At 43.6% G+C, this 12,290-nt stretch overlaps 1 protein-coding gene across 2 annotated transcripts in view; it reads left to right on the forward strand.

The window, feature by feature from the left end:
* Window positions 1-12,290, forward strand: part of SYT7 (synaptotagmin 7) — an 812,643-nt gene that overhangs the window by 741,526 nt on the left and 58,827 nt on the right. For both annotated transcript variants that reach the window (XM_078680615.1, XM_078680614.1), the window contains 4 exons: window positions 6,973-7,243; window positions 8,365-8,534; window positions 9,137-9,251; window positions 10,118-10,317. In XM_078680615.1, the coding sequence (XP_078536741.1) occupies window positions 6,973-7,243; window positions 8,365-8,534; window positions 9,137-9,251; window positions 10,118-10,317 (756 nt within the window). The remainder of the gene's footprint in view (window positions 1-6,972; window positions 7,244-8,364; window positions 8,535-9,136; window positions 9,252-10,117; window positions 10,318-12,290) is intronic.

Genomic DNA, 12,290 nt, shown 5'->3' on the forward strand with positions numbered 1-12,290 from the left:
TATCTCTGTCTGTAGGCTTTATACAGAGAAATGATAATCCACACTTAAATGTGTTTTGTCTTTGATAGATGCTTTTTAAATTCAATATGTCAGGGCTACAACATTTACCATAACTTTTCATGCTAAAACTGATCAGACCCATGCATTGGAAATATTGTTTGCTAGTGAACCAATCAGACCTCTCGCTGTTATTTTTGACTTGTTACCATAAGCAACAGAGGCCTTAGGTATTAAGCTTAAACTTTCCCGGAGATTAACCATCAAGGATACAGTCATATAATTACATAGTATGTAAAATTACAGTTGGCAAAGCAAATTATCATTTCTCTTAAAAGGGCAAAACAAGTATTCTGGTAGTGTGAATCTTCTATACACATGGTTTGTCAGAGGGGTATCCTGCACAAACGTTCTTGCCTACTACAGTATCCTTTGAGGTTCCATATAACAAAATACCTATATGTATACTTTAATGTAGAGTAATAACAATCTAACCTTAAATTCCAGTTGACTTTAAAATATGTGTTTCACACTGTCCTTATTGTAACTTCTCATTAAAAACAATCAGGCCTATAACCTTTATCAAGTCACCTCAACCAACTCAGACTTAATGTGTTTCTTCACAAGCCTTTCCACAAGGCAACCATCAGGTATACCACAATAACATTACAAATATGTGCACATTAGAGGTGTCAAAGCAATAGGAATTACCTGGTAATAGAATCTAATAAGGATTACCTTGGTGCAAATAATGTATACCCCTGGGTCTTTCAGGTGGGTCACTGACAACAAAACCCTTAACAACTACAGTGATCCATACGATTTCCTATATATCAAACGATCTCCCTACAGACCTTAGCAGTGTAATAACAATAAAAAATCCCTACTTCTTTTGTCATAACTTCCCATTATAAGCAGATCACACCTAGGAAATCTTACATAACTATTGCCAATGAACCGATAAGGCCTCTGGCCTTAACCACTGGCTTGACACTATTTACAACAAAGACCCACTATGTGCACATAGGCTGTCAAGTATCAGCCAATCATTTCTAAAATTCCAAATACATACAAAATTATAGCTGGGAGAACAGTGTACAACAATCCTAAATGAGGACTTACAATTGTCATCAACATTCAAATGCTACTCCAAGGGTTTGTCAGAGTGGTTGACCAACACCAAAGAACCTTGCCTACTATATTAATCTGTATGATTACATGTAACCAAATATCTTTATACAACCCATAACATAATGTCATAACAATCTACTGTTAGAGGCCTGTTAGTTTTACCAGATGTTTTTGCAATACATAAGTCAGCCCTACTTCCTTTGTAATAACTTTTAATAACAAACAAATCAGACCTATGGCATCTGGCATAGCATTTCCCAGCACATCAAACAAGAATTTATCGGTTATATTTGGCTTGGCACCATACCTAGCTCATGTCTACCATACTTCTTCATAAGCTTTGCCTCACGGCAACCATACAGTCATAAAATTGCACATGCATGCAAACATAGCTGTCAAAGTAAAAACTATCTATCCTGAAAGAGCCAAACAATGATTATTGTAGAGCATACCTTCCATCCCCACAGTTTGTTCAGGTGGATCACCAACACCAAAATCCTTGCCTGGTATAGTCATCTGTGAGATTCCATGCTACAAATTACCTGCCTGCAGGTTTTAGCACAGTGTAATAACATCCCATCAGTAAACACTATTGTCTTTAACACATGCCTTTCACAATACATAGGTTTGGCCTACTGGCTTTGTCATAACGTTTCATAATAAATAGATCAAACCCATGAAATCCAACATGACTTTCCCTTTGAACCGATGAAGTCTATAACCTTCACCATTGGCTTTACACCTTACCCAACATCTGCCTGTAAATAAACTGGCAGCAATCATGCGTTTTCCTATAAAATTACAAATTTGTAGAAAAATGCAGCTTGCAAACAATATACAACCCCTGTCTACAGGCCCTAACAAGAAAAATCACAGTGAAAACCCCCTGGGTTTGTCAGAGTCAGTGGCCAGTGCCAAAACCGTTGCCTACCACAATGACCTATAAGACTACATGTAGAAAAACATCTGTCTATAGCCTGTAACACAATATCATACCAACCATCTGTTTAAGGCTTGTAAATAAGCTAGACCAACTGCATTTTTCATAGCGGATCAGCATATCAGACCTATGGCATCAGAAGTAATGTTTCCCAGTGCACCAATTTGGCCTACAGTTTATCATAACAACCTTGGGCCTAAAGTTTTTAGTGTAACTTTTCCACAAAGTAAGCATTAGGCACCCAGTCATACAATTAGAAAGGTGTGCACAATTACAGTTGTCTAAGCAAAATACTGCCTCTTCCTTAGACAACCTAACAGAGATCCTTGTAGAGTAGAGTAAGTGTTTTATATCCACGGTTTGTCCCACGGGGTAACCAACACCAAGAATCCTTGTCTACCACAGTAATCTGTAAGGTTCCATGTAATGAAATACCGACCTGTAGGCTTTAATATATACAAATAACAATCTTCACTGAAATGCCTATTAACTTTAACATATCATTTTCACAATAAATATATCAGGCTTAGTGTTGTTATCATAACATTTCATAATAAACAGATCAGGCCTATAGAAAGGATCCTTGGCTTGTCGCCATAACCAACCCATTCCTGCTATATCAAGTGAAAGCTTTGGCACATGGTGTAATACAAGCTGTGTTTTGATTGGCCGAATCAAGGGCCCGATGTAGGTCGGTCGGTAACGGCCGAAAATCGGTATTTTCGGCCGTTACCGATCGGTAAATAGGTGATTGCCATGTAGGGGGCTTTATTTTACCGAATCGGTAAAATTACCGATTCGGTAATTTTACCGATTCGGTAAAATAAAAAATCGGTAAATTTACCGAATCTGAGCCACCCATATGTAGGTGGGACTCTTCAGAGTCCCAGGAGCCTTACCGAATCGGTATTTTACCATCAAATCCAATTTGATGGTAAAATACCGATTCCGGTGTGCATGCACATGTGTGCATGCACACCTATGCCATGTGACAGGCAGACCTGCCCTTAGGGCATGTATGCCTGCCACATGGCACCCGAGCCTGTTTTGGGGGTGCCAGAGGGTGTCAAAGTGACACCCCCTGCACCCTTGTGAAAATCGGTATTTACCGATTCGGTAAATACCGAATCGGTAATGCCCATTCATTCCTATGGGCTTCAAAGCCCATAGGAATGCATGGGCATTACCGATTCGGTATTTACCGATTCGGTAAATACCGAAATCATCCGATTCGGTATTCCAGCACATCTGGAATACCTACATGTCGACCCCATAGATTTACCGATTTTTAATTACCGAATCGGTAAAATTCGGTAATTTAAATCGGTAAATCTATTTCACCTACATCTGGCCCCAAATCCTGTACTCATCTGAAACAAAATGTGGATGGAGCCTAAGTCTCTCCCTCTGTAGTACTCTGAACGCTCTTTTCTTTTTGTCATATATGGTCATGCGACAGCTGCCCTGTCAAGCCAAGCCTAAAAATCAATGTAGATTACTGTACATCCCATACTGCTTTCAAACTCAAGACTGCATGCTGAATTCTATAGTTAATGATAAAAGGGGAGAGTGCTGGGACTGAAATACATTCCTCATATCTGCCCATCTCTGATGCTGCCAGAGAAAAATAAATATAGTAAATTATCTAGTAGTTTAACACACTTTAACAGTACTACAACATCATGTGTGTGCCATTGAAAGTTCATGCTCAGGCAGCTATACTGCTGTTGCCCCAGGCAGGTGGAAAAGTGAACAAAATAATCACAGTTGCATAAAGGAGAATCTTTTTTTAGGTCAAGCCTGGCAGCGCATGCGCTGCTCTGCTAGGCATGCTGTATTCAGGTAGGGACTTGAAGTTCCGCCCACTCTCAGCCAATATTTTTCACTGGCTTGTGTCATTATCCACTGTAAATTGTGGTTGTTCATTGGTCAAAAGGCTTAGTAATCCTTCCTTAGTATCCGCCTCATTTTGTGACCTCCCATGGCGACACACCCTGTTACGTGTGTTGTTACTCAGTAGGCTTTAATTACATCCTCTGAACACTTTTTCACAATAGCTATGTCCTGCCTGCTGTTGCAGGTGGGAAATGCTCTCTCCTAATGCTTAAAAAAACATATTTTTACAGCATGGGTGCTGGCATTTGCAATGCAATAGGTCTCGCATTTGGAAAAGTTTAAGTTCTTGGCATCGTAAATGTCAATGCCTTTCATTTATCTGTTTTGAAAACAACACATAAATAAAATACATTGTCATTTACAATGCCAGTAGCTCATACTCTCATAAATGTGAGACCTAGGGCCAGATGTAGGTGGCCAATTACCGGTCGGTAACGGCCGAATTAGGCCGTTACCAACCGGTAATTGGATTTTGAGATGTAGGAGCATGCTTTACAGAATCGGTATTTTACCGATTCTGTATTTACAGATTCGGTAAAATTACCGAATCGGTAAATACAGACTCGGTAAAAATACCGAGTCTGTAAAAGCATATGTAGGTAGCACATCTTTGAGTGCCGCAGGCCTTTCAGATTCGGTATTTTACCACCCAATCCAATTGGGTGGTAAAATACCGAATCCAGGTGTGCATGCACATGTGTGCATGCACACCTGTGCCATGTGACACACAGACATGCCCTTAGGGCATGTCTGTGTGCCACATGGCACACATGCCTATTTTTGGGGTGCCAGAGGGTGTCAAAGTGACACCCCCTGCACCCTTGCAAAAATCGGTATTTACCGATTCTGTAATTACAGAATCGGTATTGCCCATTGATTCCTATGGGCTGCAAGGCCCATAGGAATCAATGGGCAATACCGATTCGGTATTTACAGAATCGGTAAATACTGAATCTTAACGATTCGGTATTTACCGACCCTGAAATACCTACATCTCCCCCCCTCTATTTTACCACCTGTTAAATACCGATTCGGTATGAATCGGTATTTAAGAGGTGGTAAATTAAAATTACCTACATCTGGCCCCTAGTGCATTGCAAATGCTAGTTCTGTGGAAGCACATGACTTCTGCCCAATCAAAACATGTTCTCTTGGCTACTAACATGGATGGAGCCAAGGCCCCTTTCTTTACTACTCCTGAATGATCTTTTTTAGGTTGATTACATTACATCTGTCAAGTCAGAACTAAAAGACAGCTTCAAATTCTTTCTTTGTCTCTTACTCTCGTAAACTGAGATTCCATATTGAACAATGACGATACAGTATAAATGGGCCGGAGTATAGCACGCATAGTATGCAGTGGCTTGTTTCTCGATACACATATAGGAGCACTACTGTCCACGGCTTTTGTGGTCTCTTTTAGGTATGTGTTCCTCTTCCCTGACTGTTTCCTCAGAAAGAATCTCGAATCACCCTCTGAAATGGATAAAATCAGACTTGCGTAGAATGGATTATCCGAGGGCGCACCTTGTGTACTAAAGTTTTACAGTCCCTGATTAATACCATGTGACCCAAATTACTATTTTTAATCTTGCTCATAGTCACTCATTCGTTCATTTATTCATTTCTCTTCACAGCTGAAAACAGCCTTGTATTATCCCTGCTCATGGCCACTCTCACTTTCTCCATGGCAATTCAATGTGCCCCACTGCCCAGTTTCCTGCATTCTCATGAATTTCATGAATGTCTCTTGCATCATCAGCTCTGTCAGCTCCCCTACAGAGCATACGGATTATTTCTACTTTCTTAATGAATGCTTGTGCAGCCTGTGCATCATTAGCCAATCCGGCACCTGCCCTATAACTTGGATTCACACCGCGCAAAGGTCTAAAATGCTTCACACAGGTACCATTTCTGCAACTAGATCCTGAATTATGAACCTTAATTCACCAAAACACCAAGAACAGCCGAAATAACATGATCCATCCTTTGCCCATAATGATATCCCACAATTGGCCGCTTGTCCCCTCAGCAGCTTCCCAGTTGTTCCTGGGGAGCTATGGTAAGGATCAGAGACAGACGCGACAAAGAGTAGCCTCCAAGACCCATGTGTACCTTTGTTTCTTGTGGCTGCCTTCATGATCCCTGAGATTAGGGGCGCCCAGGAGTACCAAACTGCACGCCAGTGGTAGCAACTGGTACCCCCGGAAGTCTCTACTCAATGTCTATGCCCACTCGCCCCCTCTCTATCAACACTGTCTTCAAAAGAGCTTTAGCTATGTCTTTTTCCTACCATCTGGCGCTATGGTCTACCAACACACTCTTTATGCTTATTCCAAGATAGACCAACACACTCTTTATGCTTATCCCAAGATAGACCAACACACTCTTTATGCTTATCCCAAGATAGACCAACACACTCTTTATGCTTATCCCAAGATAGACCAACACACTCTTTATGCTTATCCCAAGATAGAACGTCCTTCTGCAGGAAACCTCAAGTCGTTTTCTTTTAATATCATAAGGTAAAGTTCCAATAAGGACAAACTTCAAGTAAGCCAATCCATGCCCATCACTCTCTGTACACACTGGCAGCCATTTCTTGCTCATGCAGTCCATCAAAAAATCCCCCCATTGCCAGGAAAAATGTGCAATTCCCAGTAAACATGAGGCAATGTGTAGTGCTGCCACCTACGACAACCAAGAGAAGCATGCATATTTAATCCTCATAATTATGACAGTTGGGCTGTAAATAGTCATGGCTCTCACCTGGCCACTCAGCCTGCAGGGATTGACTCTGCTCAGGGGACAAAGATAAAGATCATGTTTTATGAAGCTCAAGTTTAGAGATATCAGGCTTTAATGGTATACTTTGTTATCTGAGGTCAAATTTCCCTCATTCCATATTCTAGTAAGTACGAATATGATGCAGATGAGGTGTTTCACAAGATACTGAAAAGATCGAATTGTCTCAGATGTTTTGAAAGATTTCATTCTCTTTTCTGCAGCTTTCGCCAGGCTCTGATGAGGACGAATGCCACGAAACGCCTGGCCGGGAGAACCTGGGTCGTATCCAGTTCAGCGTGGGATACAACTTCCAGGAGTCCACATTGACGGTAAAGATCCTGAAAGGCCAGGAGCTGCCCGCCAAAGACTTCAGTGGCACTAGTGACCCATTTGTTAAGATCTATCTACTGCCAGACAAGAAGAACAAGCTTGAGACCAAGGTGAAGCGCAAGAACCTGAATCCACACTGGAACGAGACCTTCCTTTTCGAAGGTGAGTGCATCATGACACTTTGGGCACAGCGAACATGCTTGGAACTGCTAGCATTGACTGATACTTGTGATGATGAGTGTGCCAGACTGGCAGCTTTTCCTGCAGAGGGTGGAGGTCAACCTGAAGGAACAGCTGAGAGTGTTTGGCCTCCTCTACATTTTGAGGTATATGTCTCCAATGATAGCAGGGTAGTGCCCTAAGCTGTTCGATTCATGTGAAAGGCAGTGAGGGCACTAAGAGGCTTAAACATGGCTAAAGGTAAGCATTCTGGGAAATGTTATAGCCCTTGAGCTAATGTGGCAATATCGCCCAACGAGATTAAACCGAGAGTAGGGAGAATTAAATAGTGACCGGAGAAAGAGTAATGGTAGGCCACGAAAAACAAGTATATATTTCATAAACGTTCCTTCCTCTTAAAGGCTAACTAATAGCAAATTAAGCCAGACAGCCAGGGACAGCCTCAAAAAGGGGAGGGGATGTAGAACTACAAAAATACAAGTGAATGACTATGGGCCATTTGGATCAAGTTAATCAAGGATATCTAAATTCAGATTGCATCCAAGTTCAGCAGCTGAGCATCACCAGGAAATTATGCTGGGGGACCTGAAAGCTAAATGAAGAACTGTCGGTATTTTGAAAAACAGAAAGTAGAGGCATTATCATCCCTAGCACATAAATGTGGCTGTTGCTAGTACGTGCAATGCATTCTCCCAGTCAGTGATCTATTTTTAAAAAAAGGCACTAAAACGTGAATTTGGTCTTACAAGGGATGAAGGACAAACTCAGACTTGAATAGTGTTTTGTGTATGTGAGGTATTAAAGTCTGGTGGTAATTCTCAGGGTCGGGGTAGCAGTCCATTGTGAACCCCTCTGTTCCCTGGCTGAAGTTGGCGGTGGTGATCCTCGAGGGAGACTTAGTTTGTCACTGAGATGGACGACTAGGTGTAGGGACTCTGAGAAAAAGCAGAACGCCCCGGTGTTTGAAACGTATGTGATTTACACCAGGGCTGGGTCAGGGAATATGTAGGAGGCTTTACTTGCATAAGTAATGAGATTGGATTCAGGCCTGTATCCTGGAGCCTGTAATATGAAACGAGGTGTCCGTTGTTCTTTATCTGCAGGTTTTCCATACGAGAAGGTGGTACAACGGGTGCTCTACCTTCAAGTCCTGGACTATGACCGGTTCAGCCGCAATGATCCCATTGGGGAGGTGAACGTCCCTCTGAACAAGGTGGACTTGGGGCAGACACAGACCTTCTGGAAGGAACTGAAGCCGTGCAGCGACGGAAGCGTAAGTCCCCCACCTGATGGTGCCAGTCAGATCCGTGTAACTGGGGTCCTGGGCAATGTTTGGAATGCCATCAGCAAGGGCCTCCTGCAGATGTCTGGAAGTGATGTTGAAGGGGCTCTCCCACGTTACAATACGCAGTAGACCTAGGCATTTAGCATGATCTATCACTGCCCACAAGTAGCCACCTACTGCCCCTCAGCCGCATAAGTGTCATCAGGACGCCCCACTCTGTATGCATTTAGATGCCCCAGTACCCAGTTTCACAGAGACAGTCCACCTTGTTGCTACGATTTCATACACTTTACCAAGCTTCCATATTGACCTCGATTCTTTGGCTGTCTTTGATGCACAGTATCCCCCATCTTGTGTCAATGTTTTGATTTCCATTACTTAGATATCACTTGCCACCGTCCCGTGCCCGTCTTCTGACCACCGTGCCAGCTGTCTACTGGCTGGCAGGTCCCATCCTGTGTATGCTCCTCTTAGGTTTCCTCAAGGATGGCTGTGGTTTCAGTCCTGGGTTATTGGTCGAGCTGTTCTTATACCTTCCCCTAGATCTTGTAGTTGCTCAGCTGTTGAATGTCCATCTTTATTCTCTGCAGGGGAGCCGGGGAGAGCTGCTCTTGTCTCTGTGCTACAACCCGTCCGGCAACTCCATCATTGTAAACATCATCAAAGCACGAAACCTAAAAGCCATGGACATCGGAGGGACGTCAGGTATGAAAGGCACTTCAGGGCCAGAGGCATTTTCGAGACTCTGAGGTGGCAGGGGAGAAAACATCTCTACTGTATCAAGCTTCATTAAGGGCAAGAGGTTGCCAGCAACCTTTGCTTAGGTCATGGGATGAGAGACATATGGGTTCAAAGCATGGTTGGGCCAGTTGTGCACCCTCACACCACATACAAACAATTTCGCTCTGCCACTCTCGCTATCACTCTTTCTGTGGCCTCTCTCTTTCCTCCTCCTTCCTTTTTTCCCTGTTCTTGTCTTTCCCCCTTTTTAATTCACACCTACCTCTTCTGATACCCCATGTTCTGGGAACTTCTGCTTTTTCACCCCCGGGGTCTGTGCGTCGCTCTTGGTGGGAATGAGTTGCATGGAGTCTGTGGGCAGACATCAGGATGTGCCATCTAAAGGAGCTGTCTCTGTGGTCCTCACTCACACTGCGGTGAAGGTTTCAGTCAGTTCTCTAACTAGAAAAGCACTGTGCCCTACCTGAGGGAGTGTCCCTGCACGCCTCATACTAGAGAAGAGGTCATCAGGACTAGGCATCATGGCGTCCTACTTTTGGGGGCTGTTTCAGTCTGTCGTGCTGGAAGCTGACGGTTCAGTCCGAACTCTAGCTCAGACATCAATACACAGGTCTCTGGCTTGGAAAGAATGGCCTGCTGGGGGCTTCTCTTCCACCCTTATGCTGTAGAGGAGGGTTCAGTTGGGTCTCTGGCAAGGACAGATCTGTGCCCCAGCTGAGGTTGCTGTCTCTGTAGCCCTCCTGGTCCTGGAGGGTTCAGTCAAATTTCTGTCTTGGAGAGCATGGTGGACTTCCTAATGATGCTGTCTTTTGGTTCTCTCTCCACCCCAGACCCTTACGTCAAGGTGTGGCTGATGCACAAGGACAAGCGCGTAGAGAAGAAGAAAACAGTGGTCATGAAACGCTGCTTAAACCCTGTCTTCAACGAGTCCTTCATCTTTGACATCCCCACGGAGCGGCTGCGGGAGACCACAATCATCATCACCGTGATGGACAAGGACAGGCTCAGCCGGAACGACGTCATTGGCAAGGTGAGCTCAGAACAGATTGAACCCCATCTACCAATCAACCCCAAGTATATTAAAGAGAATGTTTTTAAAAATCTGCAACTTTCGAGGCCATTTTTATATTAAAAAAGCAAATGTCCCGTATGAAACATACTGTGTGCCCTAACACAAGCCAGACCCATGTCCCTAAAATACAGGCTTCCTCAAGGGAGGAGTTAAAGCGCCACAAAACCCTGAGAGAATGTGAGCCCATCAGGCGAAAAACTCTAACTCTTGAAAGACACTGCTCATGGTTACTGTGAAAGGTAAAATGAGGTTATTTTTTAAAGCAAAAAGATTTTTTTTTACGCACACTTTATAAAAACAACAAGGTCAGAAGCGGATAATACAAACAAAAGGAGTTAAATGAACAGCTTATTCCAATGACAGTCTTTACTAGGGTGACCAACTGCCATGGGTGCAAATTCGGGACAGTGAGTGTAAAAATTCAGGATAAAGGGTCAAAATTCAGGACAAAAATTCAGGAAAGGAGGTCAAAATTCAGGACAAAAGGTAAGTTTTACAGACACATCAGAGAAGGTTGTGCAATAGTATATAAGTAAATAAATAGACAACTACTAAAGTACAAGTGAAAATAAGTTTATATTAGGTTGAGACAATTGTGCACTTCATGGTTTGTCAGTATGCGCGCAGCTTTAAGCAAATGTGCAGGTATTTTTGTGGTAACAAAACCGCCCCACCTTTACAGCTCCCAGAGAAAACGCCTGATGCCCGGTCCGGCCAGTCTGGCCTTGATACCACCCTCCAATGGCGCCCCTCATCTTCACATAGACCCTCTCTCATGTGTATTTAATTTCTTCTATAGTGCTACTCATCCCACGTATGTGGGGCAGAGTGTTGGACTGCGTTACAACACACACATATTATATAGAGACAATCACTCCTATAAATGTAAAAGTCAATGTATAGGAAATGGTGCTTAAGATAATGGGGCTTACAATGTGTAATCATACTTTCATCCATCATTCAGTTTTTCACCATTCATTCTGTCCTTTCATCTGTGTGTCCATCCATGTCCATATTCATCCATTTACAAACCTATCCATCATGTATCCTTCCATCCATCATTTGACTCATCCATCCCTCAATCCACCCTTTTACTCATTCATCATTCATCATCCATCCACCTTTTCACCCTATCCATCCTTACACTCATCCATCTACTCTTCCACCCATCCATCCATCCAGCCATTTACCTATCCAGCCATCCTTTCACTTACTCATTCATCCATCCGGTCACTCATCCATCCACCCATTCACCCGTTCAGTCATCCATTTACCCATCACCTTTCTCTTTTAATTCCCTTTTCACTTAGCCATCCATCCTTCCATCCATCCACCCACCCATCCATCTACTCATCCACTCACTCATCCATCCATTGAAACTATCATTCATCCATCCTTTCACTCATCCATCCATCCTTTCTCTCATCCATCCATCCTTTCTCTCATCCATCCACGCTTTCACTCTTTCACTCATCTATCCATCCTTTTGTCCATCTACCTGCCCTTTCATTCACTCATCCAGCCTTACATCCACCCTTTCACTCATCCGTCTATCCATTCACCCTTTCACTTATCAATTCATAAATCCACCCTTTCACTTATCAATTCATCAATCCATCCATCATTTCACTCAGGCCCGGACTGGCCGTAGTGGGCACCGGGCAATCCCCCGTGCGCCGCACCGGTGTGGCTGGTTTTGGGCCCCTGGGGGCTGATTTTGTTACAGGGCCGTTTTTGCAGCACAGCTGCAAAATCGGCCCTGTAACAAAACCGGCCCTGGCAAAGAGCTCGGCGGCACCCCCAACCACTGGAGGGCGGGGGGGGGCGGACGACCACTTTGCCAGGGCCGGTTTTGGTTACCAGTCCGGCCCTGATTTCACTCATCCATCCACCCATTAACTCGCCCGTCATCCACCTTTTCAGTCATTCAT

This window comes from Lissotriton helveticus, chromosome 3_1 (genome assembly GCF_964261635.1).
Source record: "Lissotriton helveticus chromosome 3_1, aLisHel1.1, whole genome shotgun sequence".
Taxonomy (NCBI): domain Eukaryota; kingdom Metazoa; phylum Chordata; class Amphibia; order Caudata; family Salamandridae; genus Lissotriton; species Lissotriton helveticus.